The sequence below is a fragment of the Anser anser genome (genome assembly GCF_964211835.1).
Source record: "Anser anser genome assembly, chromosome: 12".
In the NCBI taxonomy this organism is placed as follows: Eukaryota; Metazoa; Chordata; class Aves; order Anseriformes; family Anatidae; genus Anser; species Anser anser.
Window position 1 is genome coordinate 5,703,225 of NC_139733.1, and position 24,157 is coordinate 5,727,381.

The window sequence follows — 24,157 nt, forward strand, 5'->3', positions numbered from 1 at the left end:
CATCTGCGTAGCAGCATGCTCCTGATCTGAATTTATTAGCTATTTTCAAATCAGTTTGATAGAAAAGTGTCTCAAAAAGCTACGGAAGCTAAAAGGGATCTATTGGTTTGAAAGGATCCTAGGAACATAAGTTGAGAGCACTACAGAAGTACTGAGCATGAAGAATACCATGCCAACAGAAGCAAGGCTCGATTTGTTCAGGTGCTCATGAAACGATTGGATATAAAGTGAACATAACATTTTAAAAATTTCAAGCTCACTATGTAGGAAAACAATGTATTTCACAATGTAAGAAAAGTGTTATAAATGACCACAAACCAAAAATTCTGCAAAGAACAGTTTGATCTCAAGTATATAAAAAGGTTATGTGTTTGCTACTTATTTAGATCGTCTTTCCCACATATTTCTTTGTTCTATTTTAATTATTTGTTTTCCTTTTTGAGCTTGAGTGCTTACAGAGAATTTATTTTCCTTTATTTATTCTATTTCTTTTAGTTTGCACAATGCTGAATGAATTTTCCAATCTAAGTTTCTGTGTTCTATCTTCTAGGTTCTTTTATTTTCTAGTTTGTTCCCACTGTTTGGATTTTACAAGTTTGCAAAGTACATTGGCTCATGAAAAATCCAAAAACTTGCTGCCAAACTCATGGTAATTATTACTCAAGTCTTATGAAGACAGAAACCATTACGTAAATTCAGAGTTCTGTCTTTTTACAGTCTACAGGTGTTTTCTGAGATCAATGATTAGTAGCTAATAAAGTTTATCTGAATTTATCATAATTATTTCCTTGTAACAGCTACTTTATTCTCATAGAATAATACTAACAATAAAAAAAAATGACATTTATATAGTTCAGTGCAATGTAAGTAATCAACAACATACTTGCTGCTGTAAGTATGTTCCTCATTCAGTGCTATAATTTTTAGTTAAGGTCTGCATTGGATTTTACTATCACTTATTTTCCTCGAGAGATTGAAAATAAGGATGATGTGAATTTAAACTCAATGAATTGTTAATAATTCCTATCTCCAGTGTTTCTTTTCTCATTCTTGAGGATGGTCAATTATTATACCATTCACTTTCCTTTATTTGTTAGGTGTTATTCACTAAATATCAGTGACATCAAAAGTAGTCAAAAGTAGTCAATGGTGTTTTAAAGCAGAAAGCCACTTTCTTTAATATCATTAGACCTTTCTGTAGTCACCTAGAAATGTGTAAATTGAGTAAAGAAACTCTAATCAATCAGATTCTATTAATAATAGAATCTGAATTTTAAATTGCTCAGAGTATTGAGCTTTGGAATTCAGCACGAGTCTACTTTTGCTGCATTTTATGAATTCAAATTCTACAAGTGATCTCCAAGACAGCAAGAATGAAATATAATTGCATAAATGACAAAAGTAGAAGAAATGCACAATACAAATCAAATAGATCAGTAATATAATTAATAAAAAAGAAATATTTTACTCTCTCACTTATTAAATTATAAAGTATTTACATTGTATATGGAACAATTTAATTTTAAAAAGATTTAAAACTCTTTTTTAAAAAACACAGCCCTCTAATTTTACCAAATGATTATTTAGATGAAAATTGTATCAAATCTTACTTCAGAGAAAACACATTTGTGACTACCTACCTTACAGCCTTCACATGCATGCACACCATAATGAAACCCAGAGGCCTTGTCCCCACACACACGACATTCAATAGCCATAAGGGAGTTGGAAGACTCCTCATGAGGTTTATTGTACAACTGAACTTTTTCCGAAAAATAGGGTGGGGAAGGAGGCTCCATTTTGATTGCACCTGCATATAAAGGAGATTTAAATGATAAACTCAAAGTATAATTAAATAGATAGTAGAAGAAGCAGCAAGGAATAATCATAAGCAATCACAGTAAACAGATTCATAGGTGTGCTTCATAATACAAAACGACAAGTAGTAAACAAAGGTGTAAAGGAAACTAAGCTGTAAGCAGATATTTCACTGGTAGTACATAGGCTGAAAAACCTTGAAGAGGCATATTCTGATGGAGAAACCATGTTACAGATCCAGTTTTCAGAACTGTAGCGTGGAGTGATTTGAAGATAGAGATATTCAAAATTTATATATGAAAACGTTATACTCAAAAGGACTTTTGCCTTTTCCCAGTATCTAATTACATTGTATTACTTTAAGGTGTTCAGTACCACTGCAGGGAGAAGAACTGGAGTCTCTAATCTCATAAAAGTAGTCTAAGTATCTAACAGACCCACATTTAAAAATTTGGATATTTAAAGAAATTAATCACTCTCCTGGGAACACTGTTCCACTTTGGATGCAGTCTAGAGATTAATTTTCTCTTCTGAAAATTTCTAATTACTGAGACAGCACTTTGTAATATTAAACAAGTTCAAACAACCAAACATGATATTTTTAAATCTGTCATGACTGGTCACAGAAGAAAGCTGTGACATTTGACACTATAATATTATATCAGATCATAGCTCAGGAATTATATAACATACATAAGTATTATGAAAGGTGAATGGTTTGTTTTCTAGCTGGCTACACAGCATAAACTAGAAAGTTTTCTTTCCTATAGAAACTGGGAAGAAAAGAAAGCACAAAATTATCTGAGTAAAGATCAAGACAATTTGGTGTACCTAAACTCTGCTGGATTCTCTAGTTTGTTATTAAAATGTTATGGAAATTTCTAATCAAACAAAAGAAAAATAAGTTATTAGCTGTAAAAATGTCTTTTAATTCACTTCATAAATAACCCAGACGTACGTAGCACCTGCTTCTCTACTACCACCAAAACTAAATACCACAATTTTCCTATCAAGAATTCCCTGAAATAATTCTTGTATAGCTTTCTACAAACAAAAGTGATGTCTGTGGATCTTTAAAAAAGTTCCAGGCACAGCAACCTGAAATCTTACTATCAGTAGGAATGCAGTAGTAACTTAGTTAAGAATAAGCCACTTCCTTTCTTAAGGAAGTGTATTTTTTAATATAACTGGGGAAAGAGGGGCTTTTTTTCATAGCATATAAATAATACTAGCTCACAAAGCTTCCAGGTTATGTCTGCATTAGGGACACTGATAAATGTAGCCAATATTTCTATTCCATCAGTTTCTTACCTTGTTCAGAATTCAAAAGCTGCATGTATTATTAATTAATATGCTGTGTATGGTGTTGTTTTTTTTAAATATCCAAGATATTTATTTTGCACTGATTTTAATATAGACAATTTACACACAAGAGATATGAATAGGAAACTGAAGGTTTCATAAAGAAGAGTGGGATTCATGTGATTAATAAAAAGTGTTCACGGTCATTTTAGATACTATATGATAGCTTGCCTAATCTCTAACTGCTGCTTTGAAAGGGTGAATGTGTGCTATGTGCATTCCATCTTTTCTACCAGTCCTGTCAGAATATCTTTTGGACATCTTTTTGTTGACACAGGGTATCTGCATCTGAGCATATTAATTCATCTAATTTCTACTGTTGGTAGTGTATTTTCAAGAGCATGAAGCAAATGTGAACATGAAGAAATATTGGATAATAAAAAGCATACTTTGGCAATCCTGGAGCTTGATATCATATTTATAATCAATGCTGGTCTGATCAGTTCTTGCAAGAGGAATATCTTCATAGTGTGGTGAAGAAATGCTTGAAAAATCAACAGTGGTAAATGGTTTTATGTCAAAGGAATGTGTATGATCATCCATTGCAGACAGATCCACTGGGCTAATTCCAAAATTAATCGGCCAAAACGGCATTTCTGTGTCAACCATCGTAATGCCTGAAAGCAAGAAAAGAAACAAACATTTTAAAAGAAGCTAGTTATTTCTGTAATGAGTTTGGGCCCAAGCGGAGGCCCCATTGTCTCACGTCCGAAGTTTTGAGATGCAAACTCACAATCAGGTGCAGGTTTTAGGGAAAAGTCTAGTCCCCATCCATCTTTTTGCTTGAGTTTGTCATCATATAGTGCATTAGTCTGTTTAGAAATATTGCACAGATAACACTGGGCAGTTAACCCACCTTTGAGGTTCTTCTTAGAAAGGCTCTAATGTCATATGTCATAAGAAAAAAATGAGATTTGTTGGGATCCAAAGCTTAGGCTACCCTTAGAACAGAATGGCTTGTCATAGGTATGCTACTAGAGTGATCTGATCTGCACTTCAAAAGGCAGCAGAGACAACTCGTGGGTTCAAAGAACAATGGTAGTCAGATTCACAAAAAATTGACAAAAATATACATAGAAAAAATAATAATCTAAACAATTCTAGATGGCCAGATAAAATTCAATTCCATTTTAATAGCATAATTTTGTACATTTATGTACTTTAGTAGGCATGCAAGTTATTAAAAAAATAATTGTGTGAAATGAAAATACAACTGGAAACAATTTTCACCATTTTTACACATATGGATTACACTGACTAATTTCATCTCTCTATAACACGAAAATGAACAGTTAGAAATCTTAGACAATTGATTTTTTGCTTTTACAAATTCTCATCATCTTTCTTCCTAAATGTGTGAAAATCTTAAGGCTTTTTGTACTAAGAAAAAAAAAAGTAGTTAGCATTAAATAATGATGCTTTTACTCCAAAGAATCAGAAATACCTGAAATCTTTAGCTAGGCAAGGATGTATTATCCCTGAATCTTAAACCTAAGGATCAAGGAAAATTATTTTAGAACTTTCTAAATCCCATATGTATTTATGCAGTTCTTGAAAGCAGTAAACAAATAAAACGCTTCAATCTGTAAAAATCTTCAGCAAATTGAGTAAATTTAGATTGAGATATAAAATGCTTATCTGAGTCCTCTTTTGACAGTTGGCTGAACCAGAATCCTTGATTTAGACATATTTCAACTATGAAAAACTTTGTATTCAAGTGAGTGTTTCATAACTAGCATCCGTCTTTAATTTTCCATGACTTAAAATGACGTTTTAATCTAAAAATAGAATAGACAATACGGAACTGAAATAACTTGGTCACTTTGGCTGTTTAATTTGGACTTCAGACCCATCAAGTAAGTGGCTTTTAACCTCTAGATAACAGAAACTTCTTTTATTTGATCTACTTTGTATTAGTCAAAACTACTCTGTCACACTGCCAAATCTGTTGTTGCAAAATGAATATAATGGAGCAAACCTGCTCTATTACTTTAAGATGATCCCTTATTTTGAGAGGGCTATAAATAAGTGCCACAGTGACTGTCCGCCCCTATCTACTGTGCTAAGTGCTAAGGTAGCAATGTCTGGACATGGACATAGTTCTTTCCCCAGAAAAGCCACTATCATTCTTTCCCCTTTTAGGGCTTGCAGAACAACCTTGAACACTGGTATCAGCTGCTGTAAGATGTTTCTTGTTCTTAAGTTTCAGATAAGAAATTCCTACTGCAGTGTGAACGGAAGTGTTGCTACTATATTACACGCTCCACAACATACGTGTTACCTCTAGTAGAGGGTAACCCTCTAGTAGAGGGGAACCTATAGCTCCTTTATACTGCTGTGCCTATTACTACGACCCTAGTAACATAGAGTTCTGTAAAGCAAATGGTGTTTAAGGGTAAACTTTTGGCTAGGTTAGCCTCACACTCAGCCAACTGTCTACCTGTCCAAAGGTTTCAGCCATTGGATAGGATATACAGACCCATATGTTATTTTTAATGAAATAAGACCTGCCTACTAGCAACTGACAGAATTTCTAACTGCCACAAGTGGAAATTATCTTGTAATAACTCAGTAGAGGTTGCCAGAGTATCCTGGTGTTATACATGTTTGGAAGATAAAGTATCTTCCAAATGGAAGATAAAGTATCTTCCAAATAGTCAGCTTTTCTGTAAGCACAAGATGTAAGTCCCTGGCCATTAAAACTGGGAACCATCCTTAAACAAATTTCAGAATAAAGCAATAAGATAGACTAAACTCCTTCTTAGGAGTCCCTTCATGTAATTAACCAGACCAACCCTAAAAAACAAACAAACAAACAAACCTACAGACATCTACAGTTTAAACATTGGCTTAAATCTCTTTAAGCAATAGATGTAGAGAGGTATTTTCACATTGTACCTGGAGGGCTACCTCAAGGGTGAAGAAGGCTGCCTACAGGCAAGGTCCTGGGAGTAGCCACAGTTCATCCCGTGGAGTCCATAGGACTCAACATGGGCAGGTGCCCCCATGAGGTTATCGTATGGCCAAGAAACAACTGCAGGCAAACGTGTCATTAGAAGGCAGGGGGATGCTCATACTTAGTGCGGCCCTTGCACAGACCCCTTCCCTGCACTAGAGAAGGGCTGAAGAGGCTTAAGGCAAATGCAAACTTCAGTTGCTCACTGAATAGAGCATATGAATATACTCATCGCTTGCCACTAATCTCAATTTTTGTATTATACATGAAGCAGATGTTAAAATTAATCGGCTTTCCTGAATCATCCCTTGAAACTCTCTAACAATACTCAAACAATCTAGAGGGACTAGCACTCTGGATTACCAACTAAAAAAAAAAAGTTTGCAAACTGCTGTGAGCTATAGAGCAAGTTAATGCTTGCCTATATTTCACTTTATAACACGGTGAATGATTATGATGTGTTGGAGAATTTGATTACGTTTAACTTCTGATTAATTATAAGAAAATTCTGAATCATTATAACACATAGTGTGTATGAAATTCACTATGCACAGATATCCTATAGCTTAGAAAGACTCGGATAAGCGTGTAAGTGCAGGGGTCTGGCTTGCTGCAAAAGCTACGAAGGTACAGTAACTCCTCAGCAGCAATCTTCTGGTTATACAGTTAGTACAGCTAGCTTGTTTCAGCAAAGTCTAACAATAAAGCCAGAGGATTTTCACTGTAAAAGTATTTCTAGCCTTGAACTGTGATGTTTTGGATTTTTATGAGGTTTTAGAAGCAGCACATTAAAAAAAATATCTGTTATTTTAACAGTCGCTTAATTCAACGGACTGTTTCATGCATTCTTGTTCTTCCTAACTGATTATTATTATTTTTTTAACTGTACATCTGTTCTCATCACACACATTCTGTATGCTAGGAATAGAGGAAATAACAATGACAATATTATACTGAAGTAAAGAACAACTAATATTAAAAATATTCTACGATTCTGTGATTCTGTGTACTCAGAGGCATGGAAGAGAACTGTGGAGGGACCTAACAGCTACTACAGGTCACGCAGTAATCCCATTTTATGTTACTCATATTTGCATTCTAAGGTAGTAAAATCCTCAATCAGCAGAGACTTACAATACCTTGAATAAAAGCCCATAAACTGCACCCCTTCCCCAGGTTAACATCCCCTGACCAGTAATGTCAGTTCTTCAGGCAACTAAAAAGGCTTTGTTAAATAATTCCACTACAAAAAATGTATACTTTAAGTTTTCAAAAATTCTTATGTTGTCTATGCTATAATTTTGTTTACGATGTCCACTCAGGTACCTAACAACTGTACTGTAAATACGAACATACAAACATATACACAATTATGTGTGCATCTCTCTCTGATGTCTTCTTTTAAAAAATATAAGGGTCTAGCATGGTAAAATGCCTTAAACAGGTAGGATTTACTCAACACAAAAAAGTTTGCATGTGTATTAACTGCTTTTCTGCCATTGAAAATAGTTAACTTCAATTATGTTGTAAATTTCTATTTGCCTACTTCTGGATCAGAATATGTGTATTAGAGCATTTCTTTATACAACAAAGCAGCTAGGCATTGATGATCCCAAATCATTATTATTCATAAACATTTCAGAATTATTCACATTTCACATATGACTGATCTCAGTGGAATCATTAAATTGAATACAATTTGCTATTACAGTGGAAACAAAATTAATTTTACTATTTAGTCAAATTTGTATTATAAATACTAGAAGAAAGAAAAACGTGCTAATTTTATTCGTACATTACTGAAAGCACTGTATATAACTTTACTTGATTTCTGCTGTATCTTTGTCTTTTTTCCTCCTCATGAAAAGGTGAATACCAGCACTCCCCTCTGCAAAAATAATGTTTAATTTTAGTCTTCTCATGTTTTTTTCCAAAAAAACCCCAAAGATCCAAAACACAAGTCTAATCAACTGACCACTCCAGGATTCCTTCATAAAACTCTAAGATGCTCATGTGAGATCCAGGAAACAAAACAAAAGAAAACAAAAAACATAATTTAAGTAGGCTAAAAAGATTTTCATATGTAAAAATCATTCTCGGCCAACAAAAGATTGTGCCCAAGAGTAGCAGAGATGTCATTCACACAAAGCCAAATGGACATGCTTCAGCATTTCATCATGAAAAACATCAGAATGCTGTTGAGATAACGTTACATACAGAGAGATGATACTAGCTGCTATAACTCCCTTCACATGCATTTAATCTCATGTAACCGGTTTCCAACTATTGTCTACAAGGAAGTAAAAGGCGGCACAGCACACAAACTCATCTGATATTTGTAAGAACTGTCAGCCACAGTGACAGCTTACACTTTGGTGCTGACTGTGAGAACTACCAGATCATTCAGTAGAAATTGAACGTTGAATTGATTTCCAATTCATAAGGGAGCTTTTCAGTACATTTTTTATATTAGGAAAACATAACATATAAGAGATTAACATGGTATGAAAAACATCCTGGATCACAGGCTACTCTTTGCCATAAACACTACCTGTGCTCAGTTAACCTGAAAGGCCTGTTGCACTGCATTCTAGGCACGCTCTTTCCAGACAAAACTACCAAAATATGACCCTGAAGGTATTTAGTGAAGCAGCCAGAACATCCTAGCCTAATGCAAGTTACAGAAAATCGAATAAATAAATAAATAAATAAAGCATCTCAGCTTTGAGAAGTAAATCAAGGCAGTGATATACCATATGGGCAGATATAAATATGAACATATATATGTGTAATGTAAATTATTGTAGTTTTTAAAAATTAAAACATTTCATGGAATAGTTTGAATTTCATCTCACATATAAGTGTGTCATACAGTTTGTCAAACTCATCTACAAGTGTTGCAAAACTTAATGGGAATTTTGCTAATTAATTTAATTAAAACAGCCTCAGATCATCTCTGAAAAACATAACATATAAGTTGGCTAAGATCACATAACCATTCGTAGATTTTAAGAAAAAAGTAGAGATAGTGAAGAGTAAGCTTCATACTCCCGTAAATATTTATTTATCTATGTAACAATGAAACATTTCACATGTGTGCCTTGCCAAAACGCATCTACCCGAAATGATTGTACCACATCCAAGGAGTTAAAGAGCTTCATTAATCTTTAATAAGGGAAATGCTGCAAAGGTCTCTAAGAGGAGAAAGGACAGTCTTGCATTAAGGCAATTGCACCCCACCTTTCAATAACTCAGTTTTTTTCATTGCCTCTGACACAGAAATTGTATTTGGCAATGCATAAGTATCTTAAGCCAACATTTTCATCAGTGCTGTTTTCAGGTCCTGAATGTGAGGCATATGGTCTGATTTTTTGACACACTGTGTTCAAACAGTAATTAACTCATGTCTCTGGAAGGTGTAAATGGCGACCAATTCTAGTAAAGTAGCCGTTTGTTTTATTCATTGTTCTGTTTATTTAGGGAAAGTTGTGTCGTCTTACTACAGCTAAGTCGTCCTGGAACAAAAAAAAAAAAAAAAAAAAACAAAACACAAAAATGCTCCTGTTTATGCTCTTTGCCTCAGTTCTCCACTTGTCCAGTGAAAGAAGGATACTGGCTTTTCTTCTTATTCTGTGTAAGAATCAAACTGCAACCTCTTTCAGCAGGGATGGTATTGCTCTACACGTTTTTAATATTCCTAATTATGCCTGAGTGCAATCAGGTTTTAAGCTTAATCTGAGCCTTTGGGAGATACATTGTTTTCATGAGTAAAGAAGGTATTTTTCATGCAAAGTACCTGCAAGTATAACAGACTTTACTTACTAGGCAAAATTTGCACAAAATAAAGGCACTATTTATCCAAATGATTTTGGCTAAACCAAAGTATGTACATTTTTTCTGTATTGTAAACAACAACTCAAAGCTCTTGGACATTTTCCGTTTAATACATTAAAATAACTACTCCAGTGTGGTCTGCAGGTTCTCACATCGAACGCACCACTCCATCATGTAGGACCCGTACTCCTTTGTGCTCTGTTGCTGCGGAGTCAGCAGAGGGAGCACAACATAACTAAAAAAGCTCTTTCCAAGAACACCGCTGACACATTCGGTGATGCTCTTAAACAAACAAACAAGCAAAAAAGTACATAAAGAGCCTTGTTGGCTGATACCCCCAACTCAATGTTTGACAAAATCGCAAAGGATTTTTTGCCAAACTCAGTAGGCTTCAAACTGTGGTAAGAAAAACAAACTAACAGCAAAAAGCCATAAAGACTTGTTTTAAAAATTCCATTATAGAGTTTTGTAATGTTATGTTCTCATTACCAAGAAGTGGAGAGAAAGAGGATTTTTTCTTTTTATCCATGGACATTGGTAAAGTTCAGGGCAGAAACTGATTAATTTATCCTAAGAAGTGTGCACTGAACTGCAATACATTTATAGGACTTAAAATAGTTGTTCAAAGCAGTCTTTTCCCAAGCACATGGCAAGTTAGAAATGGCTGTGATTGAGGAAAATAGAGCCAGGCTTACTTAAGTAACTGACAGAATAATTGTTGTTAAATTTCTGTATTGTAAATTCAGCCAGTTTTCTTTGAAAACTCAGTATTATCCTTGGCATTCCTGCCGTAGGACTGTATATTGTAGCAGCAACAAAAACACTTCTGCATGCACCTTGGACACCACTTCTGCTCGTACTGCTGTCTCACTTGACCTCCAATTTTTCTTTTAAGCATGAACTTAGCAAAACTATTTACAGGAATGGAAACTAAGATCACTGCAGAACAAAAGAACAAGGCTTATATGAATCTGTTGCAATTAGAGAAAGCTAAACTAAAGCTAGAAGTTACAACAACAAAAATAAAAGCATGCTTCATCCCCACTTCTTAATTTATCTGTAAGAACAAAGAAAATATCTAGTGTCCTCTAGCAAAAGTTGAGTCAAAAACAGCTCCACGATAACAAGCGCCTTAGCGAAGCAGTAAGCCCTTAGATGATGTGGTGCACTACTTTTAATTCAGCCCTGACTCCAAGCACAAGACATTTTCTTCTCTCTTCCTCAGATGCAGCCCTCAAGCCATCTAAACATGGCTCAAAAATGCACACCTGTTAGAAAAGATAACTGTCAATACAACAAGGATGCAGCAGAAACAGCATACTTTTGAAAGAACGGGATAAGCATTCTGTGTAAAAGCAAGCCCAGGGGTTCTAGACAACACGGTTTTGTTGCACCTTTGTGCCAAGGAGGAGGGATGTATCACCAGTGAGGCAGAGCGCAGCCAACAAGCACACTTCAAGGGTTAATCACTAAATGGGAGGATATGAGCTTATGAAAGTCTCCTTTTACAGTCTGCTGTACTAACCTGCAGAACAAGCACAGGACAAAAACTCTGATAGCAAAGAGCCAGGGCTGAGGGGAATGTTAAAGGTGTGACAAACACACAGATACTCCCAGAAATGCCTTGAAACACTGCCACCAGATACAGGTTTCTGTCACATCACCCCAATGCAAACCGTGGATGCAGATGGCTTAACAAACTGGCTCAGAAATCCAAGTGCTGCACTGTCCAAGGGCTGCAGAGAACAGTGACACTCAGATCCTCCAAGAAGACAGATAAAAATTGGTGGTGAGGGGGGTTCATGCATCCACCTCTCACCAAGGCTGCACAGTACAACATCAGAAGAGACTCAAGAAATGGCGGAAGTCTGAACATGTAAGAAGTTTCAACACGTAAAAAAAGTCTGAACACATAAATCAGTAGGAAATGCATTTTATTCCTGTAGCTGAATTACAGCTACAAACTCTGATCACTTAAAAGCACAGCCCATAAAATCTATTACAATGTTTAGCAGGGATTAGCTAACAGGAACAGAAAAAAAAAAAAAAAAAAACAACAAGAAAAGCCCAGAGAATAATAGACCTGTTTAATTTAAATATATTTTCTATTCTGTGCCTATAGCATTTACATAAAATGGCAAATGGCCTGGGTTCTCGCTCAAAATAGCTGCGTTTTATATTCTCGAAGCAACATAAACCATTGTAAATACAAATGCAAATGAGAAACAATCTCAAAAAATGCCACAGGCTACTCAGACACAGTACAAATTCTACAGTCTTACTTTAATTACTTAATGGAGGTTTTTCATTTCTTTTTCTTTTTTTTTTTCCTTTTTGTATTCTGATACTGGATAGATGTTGATGACACTGAATTATTTCAGGATATAAAAGAAACTAGCAGTTTAAATAGAAATTGAGAATATCGAACAAGGGAAGGTAAATGAATAAGAAATACTGATTTATATCTCTGAAAAGCTGTATAGACAGATAGCTCAGCTTTAAGAGTTAGAGCACTTCAAGATCACAGAGAACATAACTACAAAATTCTGGAAGTGACACCGTGCTGGGCTCCCAGTGGTAAAAGATTACAATAGAAATGGAAGCGTTCTGCTACTGTCACAAGTCTGGCAGAACACTGAGCTGTAGAGATAATTTCTACTCTGTTAACTCCAATTCAGCGTTTCTGAGAACAGACCCTCAATTTGTTCTTAGAAATACTTGAACAGAAAAACTACAGTCTTCTAGTTACAGGCAGCTGCAACCTGTGCTTTGCGAGGTGCCACGTATTGAACTAAAATTAATCTCAATGAAAAACTTGTCTTCCAACGCTTTTTGTTTGAAAATGTCTTTAAAATATCTCACCTTCTTGAAAATATGATTGTTATTTCATTCTGTTGAACAACAACAAGAAAAAACACAAGAAACAGAAGCACAAAACTGTGAAAAATAAGATACCTGGTTGTTGAAAGAAAAATCAGAATAAATGTGTACAGAATTCTAAAGGGTAGAGATCATGTATCAGTATTTATAACATGCCTAATTGCATTAGGAGGGCTCAAATCTGGGTAATTTTGGTTTTGAATGATTTGATGAAATCAGAAACAAACAACATGCCTTTAACTTGCACTGGCAATATTGTAAAACTATCTCATGACATAAAATGTAGGCGTTACTCTCTATGAATCATTGTAGTTTAAAAAGGATACTGATAGATTGGCAATGAATCACATTCAATTTTGTAATCAGAAAGAGCTGGCTGCTTAAGGAAGACCTTTGCCCCCTTTGGCAAAGCAGACTAACTAAATGTGCCAAGCTACTAAGGAGTAGGCCTTCTCTTCTCATGTAAGTTGCCTCATAAAACTGAAGTAAGTCATTGATTTTAAAATATACAAAAAAGTGCAAGCTTTATCAACTAGAACGTCGCCAACACAGATCAATTGACAAGAGCATTAACATTGTCAGAACTGTACTTGGCTCAAAGACTGCACATTTTATAGCTGGCATTTATTTATTATACTGGGTAGACTTGGTATTACTCAGAGAGCTAGTAAAAGTTTTACTAACTGCAGGAAATTCATATAATTCAAACACTTTATATTTGTGCAGCTTAAACCTACACCAATTTTTTAGTTCTGTTCTTGTTTTGCCACCAAAGCTATCCGAGAGAACAGTCTGCTTCCAAATTCTTTGAAACAGAATTCTTGCTGTGCTAAGATGACTGAAGACCGTACTCCAGATATCTTTCCCTTTATCCCAATGATCTACCATAAGATAATATGTTTTAATCGATTTAAAAATCAAATGCTCTGTCACAAAATAGATACAAGTGTTATCCTGATTTCTCATACGCTGATTGGAAATACACATTTTTATTAACAGCAAAAAAAAAGATAAATTAGAAATTAACAAGGAGTTAAAAACAACAACAACAAAATCTTTTCATTCTGTAGGTTTTCAGCCCGGTTTATAAGTGCATGCTATTAAAATTATTTTAAAAGAAAATTCCACATTCAGAAGCCTCATACACAGACATGCACAACCTGATTAGTGACTGTGCTTTTAGATGCCATCAAGCTGGTTTTGAAGGCAGTAGTAAGTTTTATAGCTTCAACAGAAATTCAGTCTTTAGGCCGCAGTTAAGTAAAGCACTCATTTACATGCTTTGTTTTGAATATTGTGTTATTAGTAAGGGATTTAAACACCTGTTTAAAGTTAAGTACTTTTAAAAACTCAGTTCCTGGCTAAGGGAGGATTTCTTTAGTTAGGGTGTATTATTAAATTATGTACCATACATATGCATATAAACAAATATATCAATGTATGTTGTAATACTGATCCATAAGGAATTAGATTCTTGCAAAATAGTGTATTTTCAATGTAAAATTACTATTTATCACTAACTGCGGTGACAGCACTGTGCCCAGAGTCAATAAAAAACTCACAGCTATCATGAAACACCAGTTTCAGAGCTTAGCCAGCTGCCGACTGTACATTTAATTAGGAGACAGCATTGTCCCAACATATTTTAGTATAGTAGAAATGCTATCTAGTAAATTTATGCTGTGTTCACACATGATGCACTATGTGAAAATTTACAAATTCCTCTGTGGCTTCATAAGCCTTTGCCAGACTAGCAAATATTTAAGCATGTAGTATGGCAAAATATACAAGAGGAGTGTAACCACTGCAGCTATTTACAAGACAATCTTATGCTCCGATGTTTAGTTGCTTCCATTAGATCATTATAACTGTGACGTTTGATGTATTTTAATACACGAATGATGGACTTTATTCTTTAAAAATGGTGCTTGGTCAATAATTATTGTAAAATTTCTTGCTAGACCGGTACCTTAACTGATAGATGTACTCCACTATGGGATTCAAACCTGAATACACAGTTTGTACATCTTTTTGAAATGTTAATAACTTCAATAGTAATTGTTGTATGTTATGTCCACAATATCCAGATAATATTTTTTTAAGACATCTTAGAATACTTTATACTAATACTGAAGAATTTTTATAACATAAATAATTAATCAAATAAAAATTTCTCAACCCACAGAATAGTAGCAGAGAATTTACTGAGATCTTTTTATGGATGCATAAGACTGTTGGTAAGAAGCCTGGGATTTTCTTTCTTCAGACTTCATCAAGTCAGTGCTTTTTAACGTTCGCAAGACGTCTCTGTTTCCAAGAGATGAGATAATAAGGCATACAACTTTAACAGGGTAAAATATACTCATTAATATCCTAAATTCTTTTCCCTGCCATGGCAGAATACTGAATACTCCCACAGGAAGAGAAGGAGGAGGAACAAATGCAACATGAGTTGAAACTCATTCCTTGAATTAAATCCCACTTTTAAAGTTTTTCCTGGCAGTCAGATATGTTGCAAATTATCCATAAAAATGCTTCTCTCATATCAGGAAGAGCTGCTTTCTTCACAAAGCTGTCATTTTCTGAAATACTAAAAACAAAAACTGTATTTTAATATGGTAAGACTATCCATAGGGCTTGTATTTTGATGGAACACAAATATATTTTTTTTATTTATTATGATTTTAAATATTCTAACCCATTGGACAATCACTAAATCCTAAAAGTTAAAAAGCACCATGTTCGATACTCATTCACTAATGTAAACATGCTTAATGCTATTTGTGACTTAAATACAACAAATACCCCAGCATGACTGGGAACACACTTTCCTATATATGCACTTTATACATATATATACATGCACATATATATTTACATATACATATATATATATATAATTACATGTAATTTCTGATCTATGTCCATGTAAGGTAATATTCTGTATAGGTACATATACAGCCATTAAACTCTGTGGTATTGAGCTAGTTCAAACAATGTGGCAAACTTGGGAAGGCACATAAATAGTACCAAAGATGACTTAACACGTAGCATTTTTCTCTTCTAGGTAGCCCCTAAAACAGTCTACCACAAAAATAAGTTCAATTTTCTGTGAGTCCAGTAATTTACACTCTGCTAGGACTAAAGCGTATTTTCCTTAGCTGCTGAAACTCTTCTATCAGCCATTGCTAACCTTTGAAGGGCACTACTAGTGATACACACACCACTCCGAAGTGGTATATTGCCCAGTGCAGCATTGAAGGATGCTGCTCCTAACCCCATCGTTGCCACTACTCTGACAATATAAACACCAGGCAAAAGAAAACTGGGTACTTCATTTTGTATACCAGCGTGCTTTGTAACAGCCCTCAGTAGAAGTACTCTACTAACATAATTCAGTAATAGACATACGTGAACTTTTGTACACCTATCATCTGTTGCACAAATGTATCTCTTTGATCTTTTAAATTAGCAGAAAAATTAACCTTCTCAACTGCACAAACTAAGAAGCATATAACCTGCTCTGCCACTTTTCAGCAATAGAGCAATTCCTTGTCATCTGACTACTGTACTTTTGACCCTCCAAAATATCCCCAACTAAGACATGTTTTTACATGTGATTCAGTAATTACTGTTCTCAATACTGTATGATGCTTATCGCACATGTAGATCAATGTTCTTTGCATCTTACGTACTCCATCTTTCTACATACTCTTTTTTTTCCAGATAGCTTTAAAACTATTGAGGTGACTTCAGACCGTCTACACAAGGTGTGTAGAATCAGGTCATAAGTAGGGTAAACTTGCTTTTGTAACTGAAATTGCAACACTGTGCAACATCGTGAGAAATATTTAATGAACGCCAGTGAATTAATTATGAACCATGCTCTAAATTTAAGTTACCTTTAACAGTTTCACTTGTGAATCTTCTATTGGACTACGTGAGAAGAGCATCACAACAATGTTCCCCTTTCTTGTACTTTAGGGTCAGTATAAAATGCAATGTATTATCACATTGTACTCTGTATTTTATCCCATAAGAAAAATAGGTGGAAACATTTTGAATTAAATTTAGCACTGAAGAATGACTATTATATAAAATATTAATTTTAAAGCCCACCTATGACTAAATAATAGCAATCGGAGAAAAAGAATACCAAACTAGCAACTATGAAAACTCAGTTGGCATTAAATTAGCATCAACTTACTTCCTTTCATATCATTGTATTCCTTACTTTCTACAGAAATTACAGGAATTTGGTTGGAAATTTTCTGTTTGGTATACTCCAGAAAGAACTCTTGTGGCCTGGAACTTAGAACAAAAGTAACTCCAGAACAGAGAAAGAAAACCACCAGAGCCCAGAATCAGTGTTGGGGAACAGATACTACCCAGAAGCCCTAGAACAGAACTATATTATCTTGAGATCTGAAATGGACAGACTAGATTAAAATCTAAGTTGATAGGGTAACAATTTTCCTAACAAGCTCTAAGTCCTGGAGGTCAGCCTATCCATTGGAAAAATCAAATGCTTTTCAATTATATCATTTCCGCTACTACCATCTCGTACTAATAAATAAAACTCCCTGTACTACTCAAAAAGAAAATATCATGATACACGCATTCAGATAATGGATCACCAGGGTACATGCTCAGCCGTTATCCATGGTTATTTAAGCCTTCTGTCACTGATCCTTCATTAATTTTCTGAGAAATGGCTCTCTCATCACAAGTTCTTCTCAGAATCTGATGTGAGTCTGAGAGTGGCATAGAATGTGACAGAGATATTTAACTCCATCCCAAATGCACTTTTCAAGGGAAAAAAACAAAAACACTAAAAAAAAACCAAAACCACACAAGATACCTTTCTCTTAAGGATACAGAAATCACATACTAAAAACAGAGTGGATAAGTTCTGTTTGAACCTGAACAAAGAGACGAATGCTCTTCCTGAAACTCTTTGATAAGAATAAGTAGACAAAATACATGAGAAAAAAACCACGATTTCAGCTTTTCTTTCATTTCAAAACCATTAATGCACTTCAAAAAGAACTTAAATGTAACCTGGATTATGATGCAAAACTGCAGAATCCTGAGTTTGTTAGTGATGCATAAACTACCTGTATTCTCTAACAAGAGCTCTTGCAAAGTTCATATGAAAACTGAAAAAAATTCTTCAATGTTATTTGCTGTTGGGTTATTCTTCCTCTATGTCATTAATGTCTTAAGAATGTGTCGGGTAAGACTTGACACTACTTCTGTCAACCTTTCTATTTTGAAGTATTGAAATTGCTTTGCTTTCCCAGTGAAGGAACAAACATTTTTACCTGCTAAGGTCTGCATGATTATTTCACGCAATTCACTTGTTCCTTCATGTGAACTGTATGCCACTCCTGCGCTTCCTGGATGCATCACCCAACCAGAAAGCAGGGTGTATCAACGTTACTGTTTAAACAAACATATATGCCCGGCAATAAACAGCAGTCGCTTTGCAGTTCCATTGTGCAAACTGCTACTGGTCTTTGCCTCAACGAGAAGATATCGTTTTAAAAATTATGTTTGATGTCATTCTTCAGTTAGTGCTATTGGTGATCGCTAAACCAGTGCCTACACAGCAAGTCTCATTCTTGTCACGCCTTGACACACAAAGTTAGCAGAGTTTTGATGTGCATAGTGACTGTATGACTGTACAATTCATTCTAAAAGGAAGATGGAAACTAGTGGTCCTATTTTTGACAAAGAACTTTCAAGAGTTAAAATGACGTCATTTTAGGACGACAAACAGAATGCAGAATATCCACAGCTAAAAGCAGTCTATTTTTAAGAAAAATGTATTAATGCATACTTTCAGAATTGTGGTTTTTGTTTGTTTGTTTTGTGTTGTTTTGTTTTGTTTTTTTCAAATTTCTTTGTTTTCAGCTGTAAAGAATCTACCAATGCTCAAGTGAATCAATAGACAGTAATTGCACTTTGTATTTTGTACATAAATGTGGAGATCACCAAGTGTCTATTGGCTCCAAGCTAGAAAATCACAGTGTGCCCCAGTAGCCTATGTTCACATGGATTTCAGATTCCATGAAGCTCTGTATACAAGCCTGAGAATTGCCTGTAGATATCCCAGTTCATATAAGCTTGCTTGTTCTTTTTATAAATATGAAGTGCCATTCCACTTCTATCTTTTACAGCATTTCCTAGTTTCAACTGAGGAGAAAAGCATATAATCAAGTTCTAACTCCGTGGCAGTGGGATTAATAATTATAGGGTTATGCAACATTAACAATAGTGGTACAAGCAGAGTGGTTATGTTAAATTTTAACAGCATTAAAAAAAGAGGGGAAGAAAGAGATTGAGAAAATTTCAGTTCCCTTCTCTGTCACGTGTTTTTGTCATCATCTTGTTTTTTCTATATTTAATATACTAGAAGAATTCCTTCTGCAAGTAATCTAAGAGGATGGCTAACAAATATTCCAGTTTCATGTTACGATAAATAGGTATATCCAGTGTGTACACCCCAATTCAAGATAAAAATGTTTATTTAAGTACTTGTAATGAACTTGCATATTTTTCGAGAATGTTTATTGAGATGGGGTAAGTTAGCATACTGAAGAAATATCAAATTAATTAAACTTTCTGGAAGGTGTTATTTTGAATAATTAGATGCAAATATATTTCTTTAAATATGCATGTAATTTTCACAAACAAAGCACAAATTATACACTGTAATATTGCCCATATATTAAGGAATACTTGATAACTTGATTGTTTTAATTTAAAATCCACTATTCATCTTTAATTTGGGCAGAGTACAGTAGGCAACCTTGCAATCAATTATATTGTCATACTCCATTATTCTGTTAAGTAGATTCATTCCTAGGCAAGCAAGTTTAGTGTGAGGAACTAAAAGTTATAACTGTGACTTTTTATAATCCCTCAAGCACGTAACAACAAAAAATGATGTTGATCTGGAATATCACAGAATCATAGAATTGTTTGGGTTGGAAGGGACCTTATAGAGGTCCCAACTCCCTGCCAGGGGCAGGGACACCTCCCACTAGACCAGGTTGCTCACAGCCCCATCCAGCCTGGCCTTGATATATACTGAGGATTAGTTACTGTAACTTTCTACTGTTCTGAAATAGATCTATTTTGTTTTTTATTGCTAAATAAAAATGAGTAATTTTTAAATTGCTATGGGCTGAATTTGAAGCATGACCACAACACAGATGACCGACCTCTTCAAAGACTTGGTTGTACTTTAAAGGAATCATATTAAAATATAATTGAGATTATAACAAAAAGAAATAAATTCTTAAGGGACATCTACATTACATCCAGTGCAGTGTACTGTAATATAGAGCTGAATAGCAGGACAAGATGTTTCTTGCATTCACAGTATATGTACAACTCCACTGAAACTTCCTGATCTATCTCTAATCCAAAAGATCAGAAGGGGTCTTCAATAGCAGACTACTTCCCACACCCTATACTTCCTGCCCTCTGTGTAACAAGGTGTGTGTGTGTTTAAAACTTATTCCTATACTCCACAAGAGTATAGGAAGAAGAGATGACTTTGCAGCTACTTAAGTGCCTCTTTGCCTACAGTGACATACTTGGTTTAGAGGGATATGACAAGGACGAAAACAAGGACAACTGTAATCTAACTCCATTACACCCGCCTAGGCTAGGAGAGTTTGGGAATTTAAATTTGATGTTGATCTTCAGCTTCACTTTCTACTATGAAGTCAACCATCACAAAATAAGCTAAACACCAAACTTTGAAAAGTAGAAATTGTTTTTCATTGGGTTACAAGAAGACAGCATTCTCTTTATAGCTTTACTTACACATACCTTTCCTATTGAAAAAAATGGGCTTGTAAAACGTACATGGCATACTATCTAAACATATTAGTTTCACATAGCGTTTTCCCCCACGTTTCAAAACTTTCTAAAGTCTAGAACAGTCATTTTCAAATGTAAGCTGGTATTGGACCCAGTTCACTATTTGGAACTATGGAATATTTTGTGCAATGCTACATAATATGTTCAGTCATCCAACAATTTGAGGTGAAATACTGGCTCCTTTAAAACTGACTGCAAAAGTTCCATCAAGTTACTGAATTTACCTTTATGTGTGTATATGGGGTGGTGGGGGAAGTGTTATTGAATAGGAATATTGCATCTCTTGGTCAATATCTAGATATAATATTATTCAAATCTCCTTTGCCAACATACATAATATAGTAGGTAGCCTCTCAAACAATAGTAGGAACTATTGATACTGAGATCAGAGCAATATGTATATTAATCAATAAATAACTTCCTCACAAGATTTACATCTCAATGAAAGCAGAAAAAGTTGATTAATTTATTGTGTTTGTCACAAGAAAAGCCCCCAGATTATCAATGGCAATGTACTGTGAATCTCAGAGTTCAATTGGATTTTTTCTTTTGCTAGTTGTATCTTATTTTACTATTTGTTCTCGGATGTTAAAAACACTCTGTTGGAAGCAGTTCAAAAATACATTGTTGGAAAATTGTTAATGCTCTAGTCATACAATGTCATTTTGAAGCTCCCTGGGAATTTAGATTTGCACAGCTTATTAGGATATGACCTTTCCCTTGATTTTTTATTTTAAGATCAAGTTAACATGAAATTTCCCCAGTGGGAGTTGCTGTGTTTCCTTCACAGATAAGGAAAAGAGCAATGGCAACTCTGTATAGAGAGGACTTTCATACATTTCTACAGTCCCGACAACTTTGTGGTCTTGACAAACATCCAATGCATTCCTAGAGGTTGAGAGGAAAGTCATGTGGTACATTAACAAAAAAAAAAAAAAAAAAGAAAGAACATAACAAAGGTATTTCCCTGAATCTTTCACCCATTTTTTTTTTTTCCCTGCAATGTCATTTGAGATTAAACTTTGAGGAATTTTTAAGTCTTACGGTCTCCCTGTATTCAGAGGATCAGGGTAGCACTGGCTGTGAGATAGTGGTTTGTTTCTGGAACACATTCAAGTTCCTTTGGGTGAGCAACCACTATCTCTACAGCACTCTTTTTTCTTGGTGATTCTGGTCTTGTCTCACAAATTCATACACTTCAGCATTTCCATGCTTATTATATTGGCATAATTTTTTCCTGGGATCCTCATGAAGCTGACCAGAAAGCAGGAGGCTGGAAAATTACTTCTCAACAGCTTCCTTTGTGGCACAAATGCAGATTGGCTAACAAGAATAATACCTCTGGATTTCCTTGGTGGTCAGTAAGACAGGTTCCTCTAGAGGCTGACTCAAAACAGCTAAAATAGTCTCTTGCTCCGAGTTGTTCTGTAGATGAGGTCTCTCTCGTTCAGTCTGTGGTAGGAGCAGATTACCAACTACCAATAACAAACACTGTTTAAATTATTAAAAATGTTTACTGTATATAAGACATACATTTGACATTTCTCAGCCTATATCACACTGTGTTGATGAAGCCCACAGAGATGATTAGGTAAATAATTATAAATTGAATGATGCTTCCTATACCTGAACATTTTCTACTGGTCAAGACTGCAAAAAATAACAGCTTTTAAAAAGCTTTTATCCAAGAGAGGATAGTTTGCTCACTAAGAGTAAAATTGGCAAAGAGATGGCTAGAAAGAATATTTTGCTCTTTTGATATTCAGGGTAAAAGTTTTACACATTAAGCCTTTTCTAATGCTAATATTTTTGCTCAACTACAGGTATCTTAATATGAAATGAAACTGTGAGGAAATAAAGTTTATTTATTATTCTTTATTATTTTTATCCTTTAGCTTTTCATATAATAAGTCTGCTGACCTAGTACTTGGATAAGCATCGTGCATATAATGTTCTTATAATAATGCCGCATTATAACGTAATGTAGTCTAATATAAATTCCTTGTGATCATATTTGAATGTGATAGCAATGACAATGCCACCAAAACCCACAAAGATTCAAATTGGTCCAAACTGTTTTAATCTGTAAGGAAGTTCTTCTTAGAGAAAATGCATTTACATAAAACTTGAAATACTGTCTGCAACTCATAGCAGTGATGCACATTTGCTGTAATTTCAGCGTACAATCAAAGTGCAGCCCTTTAAGCGTTCCTGCAACAGCGGTTAGTTAACAAGGCGATGTCCCCATTAGTTAAATCTGCATTTCAAGAAGCAGCCCTTCCTCTTTCGATGACGGACAAGAGGTATTGGTTTACTACTCTAACAAGCAAGTAGCAGACAGTCTTAAAAACAATTTAGATTATATGCAGACTGTGGGAGTTAATTTGCAATTGATGCAAGGCTAATCTGCCTCTCTTGGGTAAGTACAAAGTCATTATCTACATTACTGGTTAAAGACCTCCATGAAGCATATGTATCTGACAAAAAGAGTAAACAAATCCAAACTGATGAGATTTACTGCATAGAGCTGTAGAGTACGCTGATAAAACTTTTCTGCAAACAAATCCACAGAGTTTTTAGAAAAATGCAAATAATAACGGAAAAAAATACAAGCTGAGAAGTGCAAATTTGCAGCATGAAATCTGTTGGCTAACCTAACTTCTAATAGAAGAGTATATCAACAGGCACCTTTGAAAAATGATTCAACAGAAATTGCCTATCTTTTTCTATTCTGGTGACACAGAGTCTCAATGCAGATGCCTAGTGTAGGCACCAGAAGTTTATTTACAGAGGGCAGGACTGAACATTTCATGTGAACACATTCAGAGCATGATAAAGAGCTTTGTTTCCCATTAGTAATTTAAAGAATTGTGATTTGGTACTCCCAACACACCTATAATTGAATTCCTCAGTCATAAAATCACTGGTGCCAAACAAGTTCAGATATCTTTTATCAAGCCTCTTTTTTCTTGTCATTTGTTAACATATTTATTATGGAACTTTTCTTGTTTTTATAGATACATTTGCTTTAGTTATAAATTAACCCTGGAATTTACTCTACCAGAGGCCACGATCTGCAGCTTTTTTGTTCTCTTGAAAAAGCTTCAGGCTTTATGAATTTATTATTTGGAACAATTTTGTATAACAATTGGTGGTTCAAATACAGAGGAAAAGAAATTGCAAAAGACTGAAAAAGTAATTAAGAATAAACTGAAAACATTTATCTGTTTTTCTATGCCTTCTTCTCTAGAAGTCATGATTAATTTACCAAAAGGGAACATATCTGACCATGGGATTTCTGGTGCTTCCAGTTCCCTGTGATAATGTTAACTAAGATACAGTCTCACATTGTGAAAGGTCTTTCTAAGAAGTTCCGTATTCCAGTCACTTCAGAAGATGGCAAGCAGATCC

The 24,157-nt window shown here is 34.8% G+C and overlaps 1 protein-coding gene across 2 annotated transcripts in view; it reads right to left on the reverse strand.

Moving 5' to 3' along the window:
- The window catches only part of PPARG (peroxisome proliferator activated receptor gamma), a 60,973-nt gene that overhangs the window by 23,655 nt on the left and 13,161 nt on the right, over positions 1–24,157 (reverse strand). For both annotated transcript variants that reach the window (XM_083796295.1, XM_083796294.1), the window contains exons 2-3: positions 3,570–3,797; positions 1,641–1,810 (exon numbers count right to left, since the gene is read on the reverse strand). In XM_083796295.1, coding sequence (XP_083652421.1) covers positions 1,641–1,810; positions 3,570–3,789 — 390 coding nt within the window. In that variant the 5' untranslated portion in view covers positions 3,790–3,797. The remainder of the gene's footprint in view (positions 1–1,640; positions 1,811–3,569; positions 3,798–24,157) is intronic.